This window comes from Larimichthys crocea, chromosome X (genome assembly GCF_000972845.2).
Source record: "Larimichthys crocea isolate SSNF chromosome X, L_crocea_2.0, whole genome shotgun sequence".
In the NCBI taxonomy this organism is placed as follows: domain Eukaryota; kingdom Metazoa; phylum Chordata; class Actinopteri; family Sciaenidae; genus Larimichthys; species Larimichthys crocea.
In genome coordinates, this window is record NC_040020.1 from 25,567,859 (window position 1) to 25,593,864 (window position 26,006).

The 26,006-nt window shown below is 40.7% G+C and overlaps 1 protein-coding gene across 1 annotated transcript in view; it reads left to right on the plus strand.

The window, feature by feature from the left end:
- The window catches only part of grin2ab (glutamate receptor, ionotropic, N-methyl D-aspartate 2A, b), an 89,636-nt gene that overhangs the window by 59,576 nt on the left and 4,054 nt on the right, over positions 1-26,006 (plus strand). The window contains exons 5-17 of the mRNA XM_019261857.2: positions 2,187-2,353; positions 2,469-2,603; positions 2,689-2,788; positions 3,838-4,043; positions 7,929-8,043; positions 8,163-8,365; positions 14,111-14,282; positions 16,192-16,345; positions 17,854-17,979; positions 18,825-19,054; positions 19,758-19,918; positions 22,168-22,355; positions 23,150-23,388. Coding sequence (XP_019117402.2) covers positions 2,187-2,353; positions 2,469-2,603; positions 2,689-2,788; positions 3,838-4,043; positions 7,929-8,043; positions 8,163-8,365; positions 14,111-14,282; positions 16,192-16,345; positions 17,854-17,979; positions 18,825-19,054; positions 19,758-19,918; positions 22,168-22,355; positions 23,150-23,388 — 2,196 coding nt within the window. The remainder of the gene's footprint in view (positions 1-2,186; positions 2,354-2,468; positions 2,604-2,688; positions 2,789-3,837; positions 4,044-7,928; positions 8,044-8,162; positions 8,366-14,110; positions 14,283-16,191; positions 16,346-17,853; positions 17,980-18,824; positions 19,055-19,757; positions 19,919-22,167; positions 22,356-23,149; positions 23,389-26,006) is intronic.

The following is a 26,006-nucleotide window of genomic DNA, read 5'->3' on the forward strand; positions in this document are numbered from 1 at the left end:
CTGCTTGCGTGATAAGCAGTTTGATCTAAATGTTATGGCCCACCCAGTTGTCCAACCAGCATCCCTGCTCATCCTCTGTAGCTCCAGTAGTAATACAAATACTTAGTAGTTATAGCAGAAACCAATACCGCACCATTCAGTGATCCAACGCACCTTTGAACTTGAATCTTTGAATCCCTCACCCAAGCAAAAAGCAGATAATCTGTGGCTCGACTTCATATCTACATTGTATCCAGCTTCATCTGAATACCACGATTCATTTTTATTGAATATGATATTCTGTGTTAATTGCAGTCTGAATGCTCAGATGATCTCGTTGGACTTTATTGTAATGTGTCAGTGCGCCTGTGTTCCCAGACGACAGTGTAATTATAACCAGTAATGGGCAAAACTACAAAAAACATGACCCATATCACTGTAATAAAACTGAATTATGCTGTAATCAATGAACAGATTGTTTGGTTGGTTAATCAAGCGATAGTTTGTAGCAGAGATTTGTATGTGAGTGTCAGTTGTACACTTGCACTGTATGTGCGAGGGTGTGAGTGGGTGTTTGTGCGTGTTGGGATCTGTGCTTGTGTGTTGGTGTTATCTGGGCAAAACTGAGGATGTGCCTGTTGCCACACAGAGTGAGATTTTTCTTTTTTTTTTTTGCTCTTTTCTAAACCTGAGTCAAGTATAAAGGCAAACACACCTACAGTCAGATACACACACATGCACACACACACACACACACACAGATGGAAACGGTGAGATAGATCTTTTTGAAGTACAATTTCATCCTCTCTCCTTCCCACTTTTTACTCTCTTTTTTTTGTAGCGGTGGAGGGAGGGGAGTTAAATCTCTGCAGTGCTCGCTTTATATGTGTGATGGCCAGAGTCGGGTGCTTTTTTGTTAAACTAAAGGGACAATACTAATGCCAGAATATAGGCTTACACCCATGCAAATGCACACACACACACACACATCTTTACACACATGAAGGTGGCGGGTGCAAAGAGACAGGAGCTGACAGATGATTCTCCATGTGTGTTTATGATGGCTTTGATGTTTAATGTGTCACGTTCTTTGATGCCCTCTGTGGGAAGGGTGTCAGAGTGTGTGTGTGTGTGTGTGTGTGGGCCCTGTGAGGAGGTTTGATATTTTTGCCTCTCTTAGCTCCCCCCCCCAAGACTCGCTCTTTTTCCACCTCTCTCTGCAGCAGGTATCTCAATCTCACTCACGAGACTGGAGCATTTGTCTCTGTCGTATTCTCCCCCTTCAGCCTTTTCTTTTGTCTCTCCTCCTCTCTCCCGTCTCTCCTCTGTGGCGCATGGGTTGTGTCGCTGTCTATTTGTTGTGTCCCCCCAGGGTGGAAACTCAGCGTTACACTTTATGCAAACATACATTCTGCAATCATTAGCAACTTATTTCACACTCACTTTGGGTTTCATTCTGTTTAATAGCTTTGGTTTTGGAAATGCTTACTGCTCTTCTTGTTCTCACGCTGACCCCCCCTGTTTCCGTCCAGAACTGAGACTAAATGATTTAACTGTACGTGGCGTTTTAAATTAATGCTGTAACATTTGGAGACACAGTTTACAGAGGATGTTCTCTGACTTCAAATGAGACTGCTGTAAAATGACACCATATCTTTCGCAGTTAGTGTACCACAGAGGAATTATGTTCGACTTTAATGAGTCTGATTTTTTTTTTCTGTGTTACATTTCAAACATTCAGCCATTCAGTAATACAGCGCCGTACAAAATGAGCGACTCAGTTTGGTTTTCAGACAACATATAACTGTTGTTATATCAGCTACTGAGAGTCGAAGTGATTCAAACCTGTGAGTTATGAGGCAGTTATCTCCAACCATTAGGCCCACCCTGTTGCCAGCAGTCACTCTCTAGCAGTGGAGTCTCACTTGTCGACTGAATCTCACCCTCTCCCTCTTCCTCCCTTTCCCATTTTCTCTCTCCCCTCATTCGTTTTTCTAACACTTACACTCTCTCTTATCGCCGTCACTCTCCGAGCCTGACTCACTGATTGCAAAAATTGAAAATGGTTTTAATCCCATCAGGTTTTTGAGTCTGATTTTGAACTCATTCACTCCAGCTCGCTTTTTTTTTTCTTTGTTCTTTCTTTTCTGCAATTAATTCAGTTCCTCAGACAAATCTGCTGACTGTCTCTGCTGCTGTCGTTGCAGGATGAGAAGTCCACGTTCTTCCAGTTCGGCGCGGCTCTACAGCAGGAGGCTCTGCTCATGCTTGCCATCATGGAGGAGTATGACTGGCATGTTTTTTCTATCGTCACTTCCAAGTTCCCCGGGTACCAGGACTTCATCAGCACACTGAAGATAACTGTGGATCACAGGTAATGAATATACTCCTCCACATGTACGCACACACTCTGTTTTCATCCTTAACTTTTATTTACGGCAGCTGACAAGATTAAGTACCTCGTATTATTTAATGGTGTATTGTTACAGCTTTGTACGCTGGGACCTGCAGAGTGTGGTGACTCTAGATGCTGTAGATGGCGACCCAAACTCTAAATCACACATTGCCCTCAAGAGGATCCAGAGTCCTGTTATACTTCTATACTGCTCCAAGGATGAGGCTATGTGAGTGTTTCTTTATCTCTTTCGTACACTGCCAAATTTTCGTAGTAAATCTTCATTAACTCTCTCTGACTCTACTTCTTGGCAGATATATACTAGAGGAGGCTCGGTCCTTGGGCCTCATAGGAGCCGGTTACATCTGGATTGTGTCCAGTCTCACCACTGGAAACCCAGACTTTACCCCAGAGGTACTGAGGCCCCATATGTAGTAACAGGTGGCCACCTTTGAGTGGTATACACAAGCAGTGTTTTTTTTACCCAGGTTGTACCAGGTTATCTGCTACCTTTTCTGTATTTTTCCTCTCCTTTATTCTCTATACCTAATATGAAATACAGTATGAAAGAAATACTTGAATATTTTGGGAAACTTATTTACTTGTGAGAGTAAGAACATTAAATATACTGTAAGGCCAGTGCTTTGCTACAGTTATACAGCTTAACATAAAGAAAAAGAAGGAAACTGTTAGCTTGGTCTAAAGGAAACACAATCTGCTCACCTGCATGTATAAAACTCAATAATCTATAATAAGAAGTAGTCCAATACATAACCACCCAACCTTTTTTTCTGTTCGGATTAAAGTGATGAGATATACCATGCTGATGAGTGAAATCCGGTAGGCAAATATTGTTCTTTCTGACTCTCTGCTCCTTCCCCATGTTTCCAGTCTTTGTATTAAGCTAAGCTGGCCTGGCCTCATATCTAACAGACAAATATATGAATAGCATCAATCTTCCCCTTGAACTGTGACATCATGATGTCATATCATATTTTCGGTAAATATATTTAGGTTACTAGTTTGTTTATATTCTTCTCTCTCGATCCTCAAACATTTGCTCAGCTCCTAAATAGGAAGTTTGATAGAATTACATTTAGTCTAAAAATGTAGGACAGCAAGATATAACATATAAAAATGTAACATATAAATGTGTTGGTTTCAATGTGTTGGTTTCAGTGCCTTAATGATGGACTGTGATGTTTGATCAGTCTGGTTTAAAGACATAAACTTTGTGAGATATTTATTTTTATTATTATTTCGCCAGATTCACGGTGTAGGTGATACCTGAATGAGTTTAGTTTGTGGACATATAGTCAGAATTATTTCAGGAATGGACACGGACACCATAAATCATCTTCCTGACACCTTTGATAGATACATATGGATGTTTAAAAAATGTCAAATTAAATCTTACACACCAGATGGGCCACTTCTCAGATCTACTCTCCTTTCCTTCTCAGATGTTTCCCCTGGGTATGATCTCCGTGTCCTATGACGACTGGGAGTATCCACTGGACACACGGGTGCGGGATGGGGTGGGCATCATTTCCTCTGCAGCTACCGCGATGCTGCGAGAGAAGGGAGAGCTGCCAGAAGCCCAGAGCAGCTGCTACAGCACACCATCAGACAGGAGCCCAGGGAAGCTCCCACCTAGTGCCCTGCGCAGGTGTGTGTGTGTGCGTGTATGAGAGTGTGAGGAGATCAGGTCTAGGGACTTGCATAACTCTGTTTGTCTTTGTATCCGAGTGTTACATAACTCTTTTTAACGTACTAATAGAAGGAGTAGAAGCTAGAAAGGAGGCAGAGATGACAGCAGTGTTAAACACTGTGATGCCTAATGCCATTTAACACTATTAGCTCCTGTGTACATGGTTGCTTGGTGCATGAGCTCATTCTCAGTCCAGAGACAATGAATTGAACTTCAGGCAGACCTCCATGTTGTCGCTGGCCTCTGGTAACTACTGTAGAGCCAAGTGTGTGTGTGTGTGTGTGTGTGTGTGTGTGTGTGTGTGTGTGTGTGTGTGTAATTCTGTGTGTGCACCTTGCTTCACATGACTGAACTCACTGTCATTAAGTCAGGATTAAAGCAGCTTTTACTAGCTTTGTTCTTTCTTTTTCTTGTTATGGCTCTGTGGGTGGCATAACTGTATGTCTTAGTAGATGTATGTGTGTATGCATTGTGCAGTCTCGGTGATGAGGACACAGTCAAATTCTTCAAACAGAAAGCGGGTGGACAAATGGGCACACACAAGCACATTTATACTGAACATTTTCAGTCATAAATGCAGAAGCTGTTTGCCATATTGGTCCCTGTCAGGTGTTTTGGTGTGATATTGTGACTGCATCTTCAATATGAGACATGCAGTGGCTAAAAAAACATTTATTCATTCAGAAATCTATCCAGAGATGATGAAGAACGAGTTAGGTTGCGAGTTTCTGCACATCTATGGTGACTTATAAGTTGCCTCATAAGAATGAGAGCCACAGTGTGATTTCCACCATTATGGCTTTATTATCCCATTTTTCTCTCCTATTAGCCCATTACAGTATATATCAAACCATATACAATACTGCCATCGCTGACATCTTGATCCAATATAGACCTGAGTTGGAGCTCAAATCTTTTGTGGTACGATATTTTTTCTTTCTGTCAGAGGCACCTAATTTGTTTCACTAACTTATTAGATAGAATTAGCATATTTGTCAAAACAACTGCAGCCAATTTTTGTGATAATAAACTGACAGGTTGGATTTCCCTACCCTGATCTGGAAGTGGTGAGGCTGTGATCAGAATTCTGCATACATTAGTCTAGATACAATCTTGCCGCAGTGTGCATATAAACAACGTGAGGTGGAGAGGAATAGGACAACGTAATCTGGCATCTAAAAAAAACACTATCAACCTCACTGGATCTCCCTCAGCGTATTTGGTCTCCACAACTGTTTTTTATTGAAGTATGTCCTTGTAGTAAATTTCAAAAGGTTATTCTATTTGATGGAATTACCGTACCATGCAAACCCCTAAGCTGTCTTTTTTTTTGTTGTTGTTGAAAAGATTCTCCCTGACATGATACAGAAACTGAAGACAGCCTTTCTTCTTTATTCATACTTTTAGAAAGTTGCTCACACAATAGCAGAGTATGTAAATAATAGGAGAAAAACAACATTATTTTAAAAATGGCATCTGCAATAGCTGCATCAGCTGCATTTCTAGTTAATGCAAATAATTTTGCATATAGTAATTTAGAAGTTATTGAACTCCCTTTTGATGTAGCTTTTGTTCAACATCACAGGGGATCACGCAATGACATGAATATACATGTGTATATGAATACATGTATATGAATACTAACGTGGATATATGCCTGTTTTACACTTGACTTAAAAGACACACAAGCCTCGTTCATTTAGATTAAAATCTTATCCCCAAAAAAGGTGACAAACCTGAAACAGGAGATAACAGTTCCCTAGAATAGACTTCAACAGTGTTTTCGCTGTTCTGCTGTGGCAATGCAATGTGACAAGAGCATCACCTGCTGCACCATGAAGATTATAAACACAAAAATATAAATTTGTTTATCGCCAAAAGCATTGTAATCTCTAATGGCAATTACAGGTTTGAGTATTTAGCACAGAAGTCTCTCTGTGTGTAACTTTGAAGGTTTATGTGAACAGAAACTATTTGTGTTTGCTGCTGAGAGAGTGTATACCCTCAGCAGAGCTGTTTGGTATTTTTGCAGTGCCTGCATGTGAGGGATACAGGGACCTTTTATTTACTCTTTACTCTGTGTGACTGGAGCCCACTTTGAAAGAGCACAGGACTGTGTCCAAGTCCTTGTAAAAACAGATGATTATTGTACCTCGCACTAATACACTGTCCAACAACAATATTAATGTGTGTCGACTCTAATACCTCTCCAGCAGATGAGACAACATAAAATCCCACCTGTTTGAGTTGTAGTGTAATTATCGTAGTTTTCACCTGCGGGGTGCATGCTAAGTAGCACTCAAACCATTGCTCTAATGCATCCTGACTTTCTGTCGCAATATTTGAGTTTATGCATGAATCTTTTATAGCCCTATGCCCTGTCCTGCTCACATAAAAAAACATTGTGTGAATGTATTGTAAATTACTTAACTACTCCTTGTTTTAGAATAATGAAGCTGTAAAACCTGAGAATACATTTTTCCACTAGCAAGGATCACAACTCCAACAAGATATGTTTAAATGATTCATTAACAAAACAAACGGTTGTGTGTGAAGCGTGAACTCTTGAACTTCTGTTGCTACGAGGGAAGCTTCGGTGGACAATCTGCTGTAGCACTCAGGCACAACAGACCTCCCTCAGAACGGTATAGAGAGGAGGAAAGAGAGGAGAATCAGGACAAAGAAATGGGGTGATCAGGGGAGTGCAGAATACGAGAGGATAAGATAGTCAGGAAGGTATTCACAGGAATGTCGAAAGTGGCACGGTTGAGGTGTGGTCCTGCTCCTGAAACTCAATTGAACGCCTATAAATGAAGGCATTAAATGTGTGTTTACATAATGATAACTGTAGATTTCATAAATTAGAATTAGAATTAATTCTCTTATGTATGTAAAAGTGGACTCTACATTGCATGTGTCAGCCCTGTAATGAACTGGCAACTAGTCCAAGGTGTACCCTACGCCACATCTCGCTCAGTGCCAGCTAGGATTGGCTCCAGGTCCCTGCGACCCTGATAAGGATAAACAGTTACAGAAAATGGATGGATGGATGTAAAAATGGACTTTTGTGCCAAACTCAGACATGTTTGTAAAGCAGTTGGAACTTTTTACCTTAGTCAGATGATATTTCAGTACTATGGCATCGCCCGACCAACTCTGTTTGATACTATGTCAAAATGAATCACAGTTTTCTACTAAAACTTAACATGAGGCAGCTACTGTCTCTCTTGTGATTTGGTCTTTTTTAGCACTTCCTCAGACAGCCCTCCTTTATTCCAGTGGGAATTCATGTTATTATCACCGTCTTAACTCTCAGAACATCCTCTTTTTCTAAAAAACTGTTTCCTAGAGTGAGTGTTTTTTTTCTTCTTAATCCTGTATCACTATGTGCGATACTTTTTCATTTACCCCTCTCCACTGCTTCACTTTGGCAAGTGCGTAAATGTTTCAGCAAAAGGATCTGTTTGCGTATGCAAGATAACTGTAGTGAGTAAGAGAGTGAGGGCAGCCTTTTTTGCACCAGTGGTTTGTCTTTCAGGCGTATATCTGTGGAGAAATCAATGCAGAATGTTGATGGGAGAGATATGTGGCCTCTGACTCGTACCCCTCCTACACACAAATAGATACGCACACACACGTACAAACTCGGGCATGCGTGCACACACAGTGGGTGAAGACTGCATTGATTTGAAGAGGATACTCTTGCAGTGATTACAGAGTGCTTAACTTGTTATTTCAAATGTATCTGCTCTTGTGCACGCACACAGTCACAAACACGCAAACAGATGCAAAACAAACGTAAATAACAGCTTCCTACTCTCTTTCTTTCCCCATGTGATTCAGACACATGATGCATGTATGGAACGATGGGCGAGATTTATCCTTTACTCCAGATGGTTACCAGGCCAACCCCAAATTGGTTGTCATCGTCCTGAATAGTGAAAGGAAGTGGGAGAAGGTAACAAATGAACACAGTGGTTATACAAAGAAGCACATAAATTAATAAGCCAGAACATTTTAATTAAGACGGCTAAACATGATTGTTTTGTGTGTTTATTTGTGTCTACACACACACAGATGGGGCGTTGGGAGAACGGGACGTTGTCACTGATGTTCCCAGTGTGGCCAAGATATAACTCCTACGGGGATGAGGACGCAGATGAAAATCATCTCTCTATCGTCACCCTGGAGGAGAAACCTTTCGTCATTGTTGACAATGTGGACATCCTCACCGGCACCTGCATGAGAAACTCTGTCCCCTGCCGCAAGCATGTCAAAGAGTAAGTGGACACACACTCAGTGTGAACAAATACACAACACCTACCCACTGTTCAAGAGGCATTTTTGCTATACTTGCCATACTTGCTCAGAGTTGCTAAGAAAAGGCTGACAATCCTTGAACTGGAGGTGTTACAGGAGGTGAGACAGGCACTTGTTTGTTCTTAGGAAGTTAAATCTCAGTTGGATTTGGTGTTAGCAAAGTTGATTCTTGATCTCAGGAAGGCGTTTGACACTGTCTGTTAGATCTATTTGTACTTTTTTCAGTAAAGAAGATATGAATAGACTCACACCTCCCAAACTCCATTTGTCTAAGAACATAATTGTCAATCAGTTGCCCTCTGCTTGGCCACTTTTGTTCTACAAGGATCTACACTGGGCCCACTCATTTTTACTTTATATAATAATGACTCACCATCTGTTTGTCAGACTGAATGTACGCATGTGGCTGTAATCTATGCACATGGCACAAGTGAAACACGAGTTATTACTAAGCTCACAAACTCAGTGGTCCATGTTACAATGTGGCTGTTTCTTTGCTAAGACAAACAGCTCTTGTGTAGCCTCAGACGTTTATTATCAGGAGTAAAGACACAGGTATTTATCTTCAAATCAAATTCAATGTAGCTAATTTCAGATTCATATATAACTACCATTGACAGTAAAGAGGATGGACATGAGTGACGTCACCCGTGGGCTTCTGAAGAGCCGTTGTGAAGTGAAGCTCAAAATCTGCCGCTTTGTCCGCTGTCATGCAATCGGGAAAGACGTGAATCATTGGTGGAGATGGGTTGAATAATGCCTGGGTGCCCAAACAAGCCATCTGTAATGGCACCTACCTGTCAATCAAAGCAGCCATGCTGTTAATTATGCATATCTTTAAGCCTAAATATAATTTAAACTTGATGAGGATGACTTAAAAAAAAATGGAAAGGGAAATTTCTAGAGTGATCAAAACAGATTTTTGTATCAGGCTGCAAACATGTTTATTTCTGCTGTGAAGTTGGACATTTTAACATGGAGGCTTATGGAGATTGACTTGTTCTGTAGCCAGCCTCAAGTGGCCATTTGAGGATCTGCAGTTTTTGGGCACTTCCGCATTGGCTTCACTTTACAGCCACAGAGGTTGCCGGTTGATAACTACTCCACATGTCAACTGAAGCAGCCAAGATGTACAGGGATCATCTGTGTCATTGTACAGAAGTAAAACTCTATCCCAACTTTTGTCGGAGAGTTTAACACATACCAGCAAAGTAGATCTCATTTGGTTCATGGATAATCAGTTCTGTCAGTATTAATAATTAATTGCTCTCTGTTGCCGTCAGCTCACTAATGCCAATCTGTCGCTGTACTTGATTTGCTGTACTCGATTTTGGTTTTTGCTACCACTTTAATTGCTTATGTTTCCCATCGTGGTCTTTGCTTCATTGTTCCATTAATTCAGCGTGATCCATGTGTTGTTTTAGCTGAACGTGTTGTTTGTTTTAAATATTACAATTACTAATTAGTAATGCTGCTTGTTGTTTTCCACTGCTGTACATATTGTCTTTTAACATGCATCTTAATGTTCTGCATGCTTGTATGATTTTTTTATATGCTACATTTTAATCTAATTTTAGAGTACTTACATTATTCAAATGTGGCCATGTATGAAAGTCAGAAAAAAGGCAGCAAATTCTTTGAAGCAACTGAACACCTAATTGTGAAATTTAACCATTTAAATGCCACTGAACTGTAATTATTATTAGTGAAAACCATTCATCTGAAATTCTTTGGACTGAATTTCACTTCTTTATTATATTCAGAAACTTAAAATTTAATTTCTACTCTGAATACAGTCATTATTATTATTACAAACTGACGGAGCATAGCTTAGTTTTCATCTTAAATTTTGTTACTCATCTCAGCTAAATTTGACACTGACGTATTAAAAAAAAAAAGTTTCTGAAATGTGTGCCAGAGTTGAAACAATTAGTTGATTTATTGAATCAGTGACCACCAAACAATCCCCTTCTTTCAGCTTCTCAGATGTGAGGATTTGGTAGTTAAAGCTGAATATCTTTGGGTCAGGGCGGAAAACCAAGAAGGCATCTTTTTTGTTTTTTTGGAAATATTTCTGAATTAACTGAAATTTTAGTTAACTGAGAAAATACTCCTCTGATTATGAAAATGATGATGATGAATTATTATTTAATTAATTTAAGTTTTTACTGTAAATTGCACGACTCAAATTTGACATTTCAAAGAGGGGATTTAAAACCACATAAATTTAGATAAATGGTCCTCAAAGTAAAATATTTCAGTAGTGATTAAAGCTCACAGTTAGGTGTTCAGTTACTTATAACATTCAAATCTTTTTTTGGCTTTCATGTCAGGAATAAACTAAAAAAAGCCTTTTGACTGTGAAGTGTCCCTGTTAAAAAGAAAATGTAAATAAATAAATAAATCTCAGTCACAGCTGTACCTGGAGACAGAAAAATGAAAATATGTTTCATGTGGGACGCTGCCCAACCTTTTGTCATCTCCCATCTGGACTGCTGCAACTCCCACCAAGCCAGGCTTGTAAAATATTCTGTTCAACAGCTACAAACCATCCAGAACGCTGCAGCCTGCCCTGTCTTCAACCTCCCCAAGTCTCCCATTGTCACCTCCCCCCACGTTTACCCCCACCCTCATTTAGCCCCAATGGCTGCCGGGGGCTGTTCACATCTAGTTCTAAATTCTGGTCCTGGCATTCAGGGCTCCTCAGGGAGTCGCGTGTGCATATCTGCAGGCTATAGTCTATCCATACCTGCCAGCCTGTGTGCTCTGCTCTGCTACAACCGGCCACTTAGCTTTCAAGTCCCTGCGGCAGCTACGTCATCGCTTCACCTGGCTTTGACTCTTCTTCCCACTGCTCCTTAATAGTGAAACGTCCTTCCTACGCCAAGTGGGACAGTAGATTTACTCCATATCTTGTTGTTGTAAAAAAAAGAAAAAAAAAAAAAACTTCTTTCCCCCATATTCTCTGTCTGCACCTGCGATTTGCCTTGTGTTTGTTTACTTTGAGCTTTCTGTTCATATTTTTAGAATGTCTTTATCTGAAATGATCACCTCAGGAACATTTTGTTATCTGCTATCATTGCCGATAACAGATTCAGCTAATGGAATAGAAATGTTTCACAAACCGACTTCTTTGTGCTATTTCTTCAAATGTGATTTTTGTGTGTGTGTGTGTGTGTGTGTGTGTGTGTGTGTGTGTGTATACACTTTTCTTTCCACCTCCCCACTCACCACTTCACTGCATATACTGTATATCGCTTTCTCCACTGCAACAATAGCAGTGGGCTGAATGGCTCAAAGTACTGTAAAGTAATGTTGGTTCAAACTGATTTAAATTCATATCACAAACAAACTGCAAACAAATTTAATATGTTGAAAACATTATTTCTCTACAAATTAATAGATTCTTTTAGGTATTTAATTTATCAATTTTTTGTCCCATCATAAAAACTGTAAGATTGTAGATCAGTTCAGTCTGTTTTACATGTATGACTTTTAAAAATAAGTTCTTCTTCTAACACGTCAGACAATACAATGGACTTTTCCCTTTGAAGAATCTTAAAAGGCTTTTTTATAGTGGCTGAAATATGTTGTGGGCCTTCTCGAGTGTGTAAACAATGCAGAGATATTTCACAAGTAGTAAAACTTCCTTATATAAACTTCCTTTGGATTCTCTGACATCTTGGGTTTTGCTCCAATTAGCCGCTATACATATTGACACTTCAATTAGAGTCTCTCCATGACAAGACGAGGCAGCTTTGTTTCTTTCTTCTAATGTGTACAATTAAGCTCATCTTCATACAGCCAGTTCAGAGTACATCAACATTAATCATAACCGCTGCAGGTTTATTTGTCACTGGCTCGTTGCTGTATCTGTATTGTGCTTCTGGTTGATCACTCGGCCACAACACAGTCCAAATGCACAACTAAAAACATCTTTATTCATTATATTCTTGTCACCACTGACAGCATTGTTGTCATAATTTCAATGAATGTCAAAATTTCAATCAGACAATGGAAAATTGTTACATTTTTCAGGATAGCAATTAGGATAGGATAGAATAGGATAAGCTAGGATACAATTGCTGTCGCTAGCCACAGGGGAAGTGCAAAAAGCAGCTCAACTGTAATTACTGTCTTTGAAGATTTATTCACTTTTTTAACAAACAAAATCCACCATATTAAATGCTTTGGCTTCAGATGGACTCGAGAAGACAGACAGGAGATGCGACACAACAGCCATTGAGTTTCTGAGTAGTTATGACAACGCAGCACTGTATGCACGGACAATTAGACTGAACTGAATCACAGCGCATGGAAAGTTTAACTTGTGACCTGATTTCACAGCCTTTGTCCAAAGTGATCTCTGTGGAAACTCTTGAGTGGTCACAGGCCAAGAAGACTTGTCTCTTCTAGGGCTTCATTTACGTTACATTTGCTGTTTCTGTGTCCAGCCATCCATGTGTCCATATATGCGTACACAGATGCGTACATACATCCAATCGTCCATGAGTGCTCCGTTTTACTCAGCCACTACTCCCATTTCATGTGTGTGTTTGTTGTTACAAAAGAATGACATGAATCAAACAGATGTACTGTATGTGAGTATCTCTGGTGTTGTCACTGTGTGTGTGTGTGTGTGTGTGTGTGTGTGTGTGTGTGTGTTTACATAGTGACATAAGGACACAGAGAGGGCTCAGCTGGGAAAAGCTAATGTATACAGTATGGGTGCATTAGAACACCTGGGGCACATACTGTAAAAAAACGACTCACACACTCGTTTGTATATATACTATGCTCTCTCTCTCTCTCTCTTTCACACACAGACACACACAGCTGCACAGATACAGTTAACTGCTGTTAAGCGATCATTCAGCGCTTTGATGGTTTACTTCTTTGACAGTCGTTCTCTGTGTATGAATCCCTCTGTTCTTTATGAACTTTCTTGGAGTCAGCTGAAATGACAAGTGAAAAGGTCACAGAGTTACTGTAGTTACTTTGACAATCCATATACGCTACATCGGAGATGGCTGACAAGGGAACGGAATAAAGTTTCATGGAAATACTTTTTAAAATTGCTTGTAGGGTTTAATAGATTATGAGAATCATTTGATCCAACAATTCAGTTCAAGTTCTCTGCTCCGACATCCTCGGGGAGGGCTGTCAGAAAAGTTTACTGAAACATTTGCTTCCTTCCTGTGCATCTAGCAGTTCTGTATGTGTGTAGGTACACTGTGAGTTTATGGACAGAATAAAAGAAACACGGTGAAAGGCGGGAGAAGGTGACAATGTAAAGGAATGAGGAGAAAGACGAGGGGAAGGACAGCTGATATTTTAATCATGTGGGTTGGTTGTTCTGCACAGCCCAGCTCTATTTAAAGCCCGGCAGCATCTGCTCAGTACCCCTGTGTTTTCAGGCACTGAGGGAAACACGCACACACACACACACACACACACACACACACACACACACACTCGCATACAAGCTCTCTCTGCCCTTCAGCTGTATTTATGGTTTTTCTGCACTGTCATAATTCTAGTTTTACAGTTTGATGGAACCACCAGATGTGGAGCGAGCAGAGAGCACAATTACATTCACACTCACACGCACTCGCCTGTGTAACACCGAAAGTGTCCTCTGATATAAAAATGATGGCCTAACTGTGTTCATGTATATGTGTGTGTATTTGTATTTGTATTTGCAGTAACAGTAGCACAACGGGAGGTTCCTACATTAAGCAGTGCTGCAAGGGTTTCTGCATTGACATTCTGAAGAAGATAGCAAGGAACGTCAAGTTCACTTATGACCTCTACCTGGTCACGAACGGAAAACACGGCAAGAAGATTAACAATGTGTGGAACGGCATGGTTGGAGAGGTACTTCTTACCTGTGTATCCCTCACTACAGTACCATCAGTCTGTGTCTTTTTTGTGTAATTATCTGGAAATACACTTATTTGCTTTCTTGTCAAGCTAGATCAGAAGATCGATGGCAAGCTCATGTGCGGTAAATATGAATCTGCCGCCAGCAGCCAATTAGCTTAGTTTGGCATGAGGGCTGGAAGCAGGAAAACAGCTTCCCTGGCTCTGTCAAAATGTAGAAAAATCCACCCACCAGCACTTCTAAAGCTTTCTAATAACGCATTCTTCCAGCTGTAGCGCCCAGTACTTATGCTAAGCTAAGTTAACTACATGCAGCTTGTAGCTTCATATTTAATATACGGATGGTATCGATCCTCTTGTCTAAGTGCAAGGAAGAAAATAAGTGCACAGTATTTATCAAGATGACAAACTGTTCCTTTACATTATTGATAATTACTACCAACATTGAGTTATTATTATTAAACATAATGTTTAAAGGATACGACTTGTGTTCTATTTTTTTTTTGTCAACAAATACCATAAAAATTCACGACCCTGGTTCTAGCACTCAGCCCTAAAGCCCATTTGTTGTCTCACTGATGTTTTTTTAATAGTTCTTAGACAACAATGGAGGTCTGTGCACAGAGGAATAAGCTATATCAGGGAATGGATACAGAGACAATACTTCTTAGAAGAATCAATTCATTGTTAGTTTTTTGGTCTTTTTGGGGGGGATTTGTTGACTTTAAGAAAAAAATAAACTATCGCCAGACTTATCCTTAAAGCTGCAATCTGTTACCCAATTATAAACAAAGCTGTCAGCCACCACCAAACCTTAAAACACAGGACTGAAAGCTGCTGTCACTTGAGTCACACATCTTTTAAGGGACCAGTGTGTAGGATTTAGTGGCATCGAACGCCCTCCTGTTCCAAGCAAGAGGGAGAAATTACAGGGGCCACGAAACACTTGAAAACGAAAAGGCCATAGCTCGAGCCACTGTTTGGTTCATCTGTTCTGGGCTACTGTAGAAACATGGCAGTGCAACAACATGGACTCGACCTGATAGATTTAAAAGGCTCATTATATTTATTTCCAGGTAATTATAAACTAATGAAAACATAGTTATGCATATTTAATTTCTATCATATTCTGTAAATAGAGCCCCCTAAATCTGACACACTGGACCTTTAATACACAATGTGACTGTAGACAGCAATATACAAGATGTTTTGTGATGCTGTTTATATTATTAAGGCTTGTTTCAATGCATATAAAAGGTTTATGTTTTTAAATACGATCACTTGCCAGACACCACAAAAAGCTAAATTGTCATCATCAATTTACACTCTTTATATGGTCAATGATATTTCTCAATGATAGGATGTCTTGTGGCTTGCTTGATCGCTATCGTTTATCTCTTGATTTGTTCAGTCAGATTGAATTAAAGCTAAGTGCTGCCACAGTAAAATCTTTAAAGGTTGAAATAAAAATGTAATAATGGAACATGACAATATGATCCACAGACAGTGGTAATGTTTACGGGAGCTGACTGCCAGGAGCCTTCAGACAGTTCAAATTGAAAAAAAACATAACATTTTACTACATACTAAAAACGACATCTTTATAAGCTGAATCTCCAACTGTCAGAAAACATTCAGACACCCAGATATGGTAGCGCGATGAAAAAGACTGCGAGGCTGTATTTTTACTTTTCATCTGATATGGCTGGAAATGCCCTCCAACTCTTGATAACATTCTGCACTTAAACCCGCAGTCACTGTGATATTTCTCATCCAAAATAAAAGAGGAGGAACCTATCAAAGAGGAATCATCTGATGTTTACAGAGCTCACTATATTTATTCCTGTCATTGTAGGTAGTGAGTCATGCGCTCACTGTAACTATTGTTTTCCCTGTCTGCTAGGTGGTGTACAAGAAGGCAGTGATGGCAGTAGGTTCATTGACCATCAATGAGGAGAGGTCAGAGGTCATTGACTTCTCTGTGCCCTTTGTGGAGACTGGCATCAGCGTCATGGTGTCTCGTAGCAATGGGACTGTCTCCCCTTCAGCCTTCCTCGGTAAATCTATCTTTCTTTTTGTCGCCATTAGTTGCTCTTTTTTCTCCCTCTTCTTCTTCTTCTTCTTTTCTACATCTGTCCCCCAGTGAGCCGACTACTATGAGCAGAAAGAAGGGAGGTGCTTACATGTTGGCAAAATCCCTCACATAAAATGGAATATTTTATTCAGACAGTATATGCTGGCCAAATTCCACTTGTACCCTGACTTTATCTGGGCCTCAACACCCTAAGCACATTAATATTTCTAGCAGAGCGGAAGAAGTGGAGTGTGCCAGCTGTTTTTTTTTTTGTTTTTTTTTCTCGTTTTCTTTTCGAAAAGTCATCTCAGACAAAGCATTCTTGATACGCTCCTCTCTTCTCCTCCTCCTCCTCCTCCTCCTCCTCCTCCTCCTCCTCCTCCTCCTCCTCCTCCTCTTCTTCCTCCAGTTGTTCAGATGACTAGAAACTGAAGCGCTCCTCTGTGCTCGCCTAATGTCTTGTACTGTCATTGGAGCGAGACGGGGAGCGAGGGGATGTATTGGACCATGCGTGTGTTGGTCCTTGTGTATCAAGCCATGTGTCAGTATGTGTGTGTATGAGAGAGGGGGGAAAAAAAGTGTGTGTGACACCATGGGAATATATTAGGACGTTTGTGTATTGAATCAAGGATGTGTGGAGGATTAATATGCTTTGGCTGTATGTATGTTAAAGGAGTTTATGCATATGTGTGTGTGTGTGTGTGTGTGTGTGTGTGTGTGCGTGTATTTATATCAAAGTGCATTGTATGTATGTATGTGTGTGTGTGAGTGAGTGTGTGTGTTGAGGCTGGGCCAGGGTATCAGTGACGGTTCAGTATCTCTCGCACTCATATTAGAGGCACCTCAGTGCACAATCTCTCAGGGATGGCTAACCCTGGGAGTCACATACTAACACATATAGTCACACACACTCAAACACACACACACACACACTCGCACACACACACACATACATACAATTTGTCTGGCTTCAGCGTCTCTAGCGCTCATCCCGCTCTCTGAACTCCTGCCCTGCTACACACCAAACATGCCGACTCACACTGTCACACACACACATGCACAGATCACACACAAGTCGATCGCATACACATGACTTGGAGTTTTGATTCTCCTCTGTCTCCCTCTCTCCTTCTCTCTCCCCCCTTTCCTCTACCATCTCCCCCGCCCCGGGCCTCTCCCTCTCTCAGCTCTCATCCAAGGGAATAATGAGAAATATGGAAATGTGCTCCGTCAAATTCTCTGTGACTAACTCTCCCTCTCCTCCCCTCTCTCCATCCTCTCTCACTCTGTCTGTCTCCCTTTCTCCCCTTCTCTGTGTCTCCCCTACCATCTCTTCCTCGCTTTATCTCCCCCTCGTCCCTGCTCCTTTTTATTGAGTCTGTCTTTCTCTACGTCCCTCACTCTTTACGCGTCTCCACAGTGTCTCTCTGCCTCGTGTAACTTGTTTCTCTTTAACTCTCTCACTCTCTCACTCTCTCTCCTACCTCTCAGAGCCCTTCAGTGCATCAGTTTGGGTGATGATGTTTGTGATGCTGCTCATTGTCACAGCCATTGCCGTCTTCCTTTTCGAGTTTGTCAGTCCGCTGGGCTTCAACCGCAATTTGGCCCAAGGCAAAGGTAGGCTTATACACACGCGATCAGGATTATCACACCAATCGTTCCTCCCCAGGGCAAGACGTACAAATCCAAGCTTCCCCTGTGGCAAAGTGACCTAATATTACTCTGACTTTAGACAGTTCAGTAAATGTTACAGAGCATTAACATCTCTCTTCCAAAGCAGAAGTGTCATGTGCGTGTACTTTGGATGAATTTAACATTTAAATGAGCTCAGCAATTATGTTTTTTCTTTGATTTTCTTTTTCGAGAAACATCGTGTTAAGTTTGCTCATTTTTATCTTATGAACTGGTAGACGAGAAGATTGAGATGGAGTTTGCTTCAACTTGCATTACTGCTCTGGGCATTAAAACCAGTTTATTGATGGTTTAGTTGTATATTGTATTATGTACTTATTACATTAATTAATGGCTTTGACTTGCTGAAATAAAGATTGATCCAGTTGGCAAAAGAAGTTTTTAGTCTTTGCCTATTGTTTAGGCTTGTAAACCCAAGCAAAGGCCTCCTGTCTGTCAGCGACTTTAGCAAAATGTGTGAGCTACGGGCATGAATAAATAATACTGTCACATTACAGTTACAATGTCACCTCTCTGAAGGAAGCACAATGCCCATAAACCTCTGTAACTCATCAGCATTTTCCAGCTGGTAAGAATTTGAGGGAAAATAGACAGATCATTTTTATTATTTAGTAGGTTATTACATTTACACATGACTGTTTTTAACAAAAGAAGCAGCCTCATGCTATCAGCTGAAAATGTGAGTTTAAGGTGTACCTGTTCTTGTTCCTCCAGCACAATCTTTTTCCCACTTTTATTTCTCCCTCTGCTCCTCTGCCTCTTGTTTTCAGACCCACATGGTCCATCTTTCACCATCGGTAAGGCCATATGGCTGCTGTGGGGTCTGGTGTTCAACAACTCTGTGCCCGTGCAGAACCCAAAGGGCACCACCAGTAAGTTCATCGTATCAGTGTGGGCCTTCTTTGCCGTCATCTTTCTGGCCTCCTACACTGCCAACCTGGCTGCTTTCATGATCCAGGAAGAGTTTGTGGACCAAGTCACTGGACTGTCTGACAAGAAGGTGGGATTACACATATATGGACACACAGATACACACACACACACACACACAAACACACACACATACGGAAGAAAACTAAACGCATTGATAGTCAGGGTTGCTCTTGTAATGGATGCCAGTCCTGCGGCCAGACAGCACTCTCCAGGGAGTGCCCTTGGGTTTCAACAGCCCAAACCCTCTGGCCGTAGCTGTCACCACACTAACACTGCCAGCACAGCAGACCCAGGGGCACACACAGACATACATTCACACACAGGCTGCATAGATCAAAGACGTATGTGTGTGTGTGTGTGAGTGTGTGTTTGTGTTTGGATGTGTGTGTGTGAGTGTAGTTTGCAGAGGCTGGCAGTGTCAGCAGAACCCCAGCAAGTCTTACGCTAGACTGGACACACAATGATGATGACTGATGAGTCCACTCCACTGTCTCTCCCTCCTCCTCTCTCCTCTGTCTCTTCTCGTCACTCTCTACTTTTTATCGTCTCTCCTTCTTTCTGTCGGTCTCTCCTTCAATTCAACCTTTCTTTTTCTCCCTCTTCTCTTACTTTGTCTTCTTGTCGTCTCTCTCTCTCTCTCTCTCTATCATGCTGTTTGTGCTTTAGACTCTTGGTTTTCATTCCTTTTTTTCTTGTGTGTGCTCCTGTCAATTTCCTCTTTAAACGATTGGCATCTCTTTCTTTGGCTCTCCTTCTTTCTGTCCCTGCAGTTCCAGAGTCCATATTCCTATTCCCCTCCATTTCGCTTCGGGACGGTTCCTAACGGCAGCACTGAGCGCAACATCAGGAAGAACTATCCAGACATGCATCAGTACATGACCAAATACCATCAGACTGGTGTCCAGGATGCGCTGGTCAGCCTCAAGACTGGGTACTGTAAACTCGTTAAGCCAACTCACATCAAGTTGAGAATTATTATACTGGAGGAAGTAATTCTGTTTGCAGACAGGGTATATACTTAAGAACTTGTGAAAACAAGCAAAAATAAATAAATATATAGCATCACACAGAAATCTGGCCCCGTTGGGCCCCAGCACTAGCTCACACTAAAATACTGCAGTAACTCTGCTCAGTGTTTCTGTCACTGACGGTGAAATGCAGACGCTGTCTGCAAGTGCTCATTATTGAGTCTTGTTGCTGCTGGAAAGAGAGAGCTGCCAAAACAGGGAGAGTGTAATTTGTTCTGGAGTTTGCTACCTTTATTCTCTCTCCTAAACACAAACTAATGGATGGATGACGACTGCAGAGCTTTTATTCGTTCATTAGTTTTGTGTGCTTTGATCTTTAGGGTATTTTTCACCCAAATATACTATAATTTAACTTTTTGCTTTTCCTTCTCTGTAATTACTTCATTGATACTGCATATCAAATAGGCTTGTTTCTCGTATCTCATATGTTTAGCATTGTTTATGCAACATCACAACTGTATAATTAATGTGTTCAGCCGGATCATCTGTGTTTAATTCAGTTCTTCAACGAAATTGGTTGTTTATGCAGAAAAAAGTGGTAGTTGTAGTCAAAATTTCAGTCAAGATATGAAATACAGACACTAAATACACATTTAAAATGAATCTACAGTATATTGTTTTTAAATGGAGGTGCTCAGTGACTATATTTAACATATGCCCTTTGGTGAACAGTTTAATTCAAAGTGTTTTATATTAATGCATACGTACCTAACATGGAGGACCCCAGGAGGGTTAATTAGCACCAGCGTGTATTCATTGAGTCATACACAGCCATTTCTTTTTGCCCATAATGTAGTTATGAACTGGGTTCTGCTGATATATAGCCTTCTTGTTACATTGTGTTTGGTTAACAGCCATACATCAAGTTTCTGTTTTTGCTGAGCTCAGATGTATCGGGGGCCCACATAGGGGGATTGTCATGTCAGATACAAATTGTGGCCCCTTTGGTTGAATTCAGCGCGTCATGTCGGAATAATGACAAAACATACGAGTACAAAATTATAGCTCAGTGCGAACATAGACATGTATGTGAATATTTACTGTATCAGCATGAATGAGAGTACCCCGTCACAGTCCAAGCTGAGAAAGCAGAGCATTGGATGTGAACCAACCAGTTTGTTCATTGATCTGAGATCAGTGTTACTGTCACAACACTGTGCATAGGTTAGACTCAGCAGACACCAAGAGACATAAGGCTTTGGCTTTTGAGCGATGTTTACTTATGACCCCTTGTCACAGGTAATAATAATAGTTTTTCATGGTTTAGAGTGATTTTTTTTTCTCCTCACATTATTTCATTTAGAAATTAAAGTATCATGTATTTCACAAGTTTTTAAACATTTGTTTAAGAAAATTGTTTGTTTTTTTCTTCTTCCTTAAACATCATTATGATCATTTGAATGGTCTTGGGACTCATTAGTGTGTTGCAGCCCACAGTTTGGGAACCATTGCTTTTGAGACAGTATATTTTGAGAAGAACACTTACTCACTTTTCAGTGATTTAAAAATGAAAATTGGTGCCATAAATGTCTATATGAGAACATATTATATGTCATTTGATCAAAAAGCAAAGTGTAAAATGACACATTGTGGTTTGTATGCTAAGCTGTAGCTTCATATTAAGCAAATATTGTATTATCATCATTATATCTATTTCTTTAGATAAAACAATCACAAAGGCGCTGTGATGACAGAAAGTTGACTGTAGCATCATTAATTTAACTAAGAGATGTGAGAGTACTCTTGATTACTCTCAGGAAAGTAAATAAACATACTTTGTCTGTCAAACTATTCCTTTAAAACATAAATATGTCTGCATGCGACAGCTTATCACAGGTCAGATATGTTTACAAGTTGCAAGCAGTTCATCAAAAGTGATGTCCTCTTCCCAGATTGTTTTAACTGAATCATTTTCCAAGTTTATCAGAAAATTCTGAAGAAATTAACATAAATAGCAACATTTCTGTGGCAGAAAATTCTGAAGAAATTAACATAAATAGCAACATTTCTGTGGCAGAAATGTGTTTCTTCTCCTATGCGGTCTGTCCTTCCTCATTAATCATGTCACAACCCGTCAGATTTATCGTACAGCCCCCCAGACTGGAAACCCGCCGTCTCGATTATGAATTCTGAACATGCGTTTCTCTTACAGGAAACTGGATGCTTTCATTTACGACGCTGCGGTGCTGAACTACATGGCCGGCAGAGATGACGGCTGTAAACTGGTCACCATAGGCAGCGGTTACATCTTTGCCACCACAGGTTATGGTATCGCCCTGCAGAAAGGATCCTACTGGAAGCGCCTGGTCGATCTGGCCATACTGGGCATCATAGGGGATGGTGAGACGCTCGCAGGCGCCCACATTTTGCATCATCTCAGTTACATTTCCTTGAAGTTTAAGTTGTTACAGACCTTTAGCGTTATTAAAGTTGCGCCGTTGCTCAGCTTTCCCTCCTTCGTCCCCTTCCCCCAACACTCTCCCTCTCGCCTCCCTCCCTCTGTCAGAAAGCTATCAGGGGGCTAGTCTTAACACACCATTTCATCATCATTACTCTGTGTGGGTGTGTGTGGGTTTGTGTGTGTGTGTGTGTGTGTGTGTGTGTGTGTGTGTGTGTGTGTGTGTGTATCCACCGTGTCCTGGTATGTTTACTCCTCCAGATTGTTCTGTATAATAAGCTGTGAGATGGTGCGAATGGAAGAAAGAGAATGAGCCAGACAGAAATCAAACTGCTGAAACCACTAAAGTGCTTCGCTTCACACTCGGCCTTTTTATTCAGAGCAAACACCCGCATCCGCATGCAATGGACGCACACTCCAATAATAATTCCTCCCATCTTTTCTTATCACTCCATCACTATCAATTCCTCCCCCTCCTCCTACAACCCTTTTTCTCACTCCACCTCCTGTCTCTTTTCCATTACAATATATTTACCACTTCACCTCTCTCCTCCTCCCCTCTCTGCTCCATCTTCCCTCGTAATGATATGGCCTTTTACCCACGACACCTCTCTGATTCCCTCAACCGCCCATCACCTCAACTCCTTCTCTTTTCCTCTCTCCCTTCTCCTTTTCCTTTATTCCTCACCTCAACCTGCTGCCATCTTAAACCTTCCACTTTGCCTTTCTGCAACAGGTGAGATGGAGGAGCTTGAGGCCCAGTGGCTGACTGGGATCTGCCACAACGAAAAGAACGAGGTGATGTCCAGCCAGTTGGACGTGGACAACATGGCAGGTGTCTTCTACATGCTGGCCACAGCCATGGGGCTCTCAATCCTCACCTTCATCTCTGAACATCTTTTCTACTGGAGGCTGAGATACTGCTTCACTGGTGTCTGCTCTGGGAGGCCGGGTCTGCTTTTCACTATCAGCAGGGTGAGGATAACCTTTCTCCACTGCAGGAACCTTTCCCAGGAACTTTACCTGCATTTTGACAGCAGGAACATCGTCCAGTTTTGTTTCCTGGGTAGCAGTTTTTGCTTCTGAGCAATGTTGGGTATAGTTACTTTGGAAAGTAGTTCATTACGTTACAACGTTACCATCAATTAAAAGTAATCTGTTACGTTACAGCGTTACCTATGATCAAAAGTAACGCGTTAGAGTACTGATGCGTTTTATTAATTAATTATTTTTTGATCAGTCAGAACATAGGTAACTCCTGAATTTTTTAACCTGAATGCAGTTATGAAAGTGCATTTAAGTGCGCTTAAGTAAACACAGTCTGAGGTAAACAGGTAGCAGATTCAGATCCATTTAGAAATTAATGACCAGTCGACGATCTAACAGAAATGTTCACAGCTGCCTCTATATCAAACAAAAATGATAACAGGCCGTATAACACAAACAATAAAATCGCACACAGGCAAATGACAAATAGCCGAACTATGAAAATACTATTCAAGTGTCACAGAACTAAATTCACTTTACCATCGTCCACTTACATTTACTCTTCAAAGTAGTGATTAAAACAAATGCAGAAGAAGATTTTTCAAAACGTCTGTCCGACAGTCATTTACGTTACACGTTACACGAAAAAAGTAATTAGAGTACTCTAACGTATTACTTTGTAACACGCCCACAACACTACTTCTGAGGTAGTACTTTCAGGAGTTGCTGTAGGAACTGAGAATGTTGAATGAGGTTTCTGATCAAACACCATCCTCAGGAGTACAACAACTGATGTACAGCATTGATTCAGAATGTAAGAGCACCGGTTGTTGCAATATCAGGACTCGGGGTGGGAATTTCATGTAATAATAAAGCAATATCACATGAGAGGAATGATGTTGCACTGAAATGTACTATGATTCAATTGTAAATAAAGGCACAAGGCCGCAGGCCGAGTGCTGAAGTTAATCACAGTACAGCATCACTACCTCAAGTGTGGTATTGCCTTTATACAGCAGTTCAACAAGTGCCATTTATTGGTTAACAGTAATAAGTGACAGCAGATTATGATTTGTTGGTGTATTAAATAATTTATTTGGCTCTGCCAACACAAATAGTCACGCAACTGCACTGAGACTGCACCGTTGCCAAGCAACACATAAACATGTCCTGAGCAACTTTGTGTTGTGTAGCAGGTCAGCTGCTTGTATCATTGAATGCAAGCAGTGAAATAAGAATCTGGTGGAAATATCAGTCTTTTTCTCAACTTCATGTTCTGAGAAAATGTTTAATATTATCAGAAGGTCGCTGCACTGATTCAGCACCAGACAGGAGGCAGGAAACCGGATAGTTATTTTGGTAACAAATTTGTTGAAATATCATATTTCTCAAAGGGAGTTTGGTGTGATATTTTCTCTGGACAGCACGGAGAGGTTTAGTTTAATTCAAATGTTTTGTCAATGCTACAGAAACACTGGGTAACATATGAAGTACATGCAGGATAACGTATGACAAGGTTGATGTTGACTGTTGTTAGTTATTGGTTTGATTAATGGTTGTGTGTTGATGACTGTCGGCGGCTGATCAGGTTTATTATCATCTATTTATATTCAGTTTCAGTATGCAGTAAATGGTTGTCCTTTGCGTGTTTTTCAACAACGTATTTGTCTTTAAGATACAAGCTTTGTTACAATCTAAGATGATTATAGATGATAACTGTTAATGTAACCTTATTGTGACGTTCATTCTGTAAAGCAGAGTTATACAAAAGTCTGTTGTGCTCTATATCAGCACTCATGGAAGGACTCGTGTCCAATCAGATTATTTGGTTGGCAGTAACTGTTGTATATTATTGTTAAACAGTAAAGCTGACTTCTCTAAAAGAGAATAAGATAATGTGAGAGTGGGCTAAACGCAGAGAATCATAACAGCGTAATTGTATCTGCAAACCATTTCAATGTGGTTTTACACTGAAGCAGTGTGTAAACCATACCATGGCTTCACTTCAGGGCATGCCTAAAATTGAGGACTGTAACTCATGTTACAAAGAGGCATTCAATAGCTTTATTTTTCTGTCAGCACATCGGATTTATAATGACCACATCAAACCTCCATACAGGTATCAATATGCTTAAATAAACTATGGCACAGTAAATAGACGAATGTATGAGCGTAAAATCAAAAGCAGAGCCAGCCTTTCTGCCAATAACTAGTAAATGGACTGCACTTATATCGCGCCTTTCCCACAGTCCAACCACTCAAGGTGCTTTTACATTACATATCATTCACCCATTCACACATACACTGATGGCTGCCATGCATCTGTTTTTTCTTGGGAGCTAACCATTCATACACATTCACACATACCGATGATGCAACCCCGGGAGAAATTTGGGGTTGAGTATCTTGCTCGAGGACACTTTGACATGCAAATATATAGAACCACTGACTGTCTGATTAGTGGACAACCTGCTCTACCTCCTGAGCCACAATTGCCCCATAATATGAGGGATCAAGTCCACAACAGTTGAAGTTGTCCATCACAGTGGAGGAGTTAACGTACTTAAGCCTTTGAATTAGTGAAGTTTCTGATATTGTGCCACCAC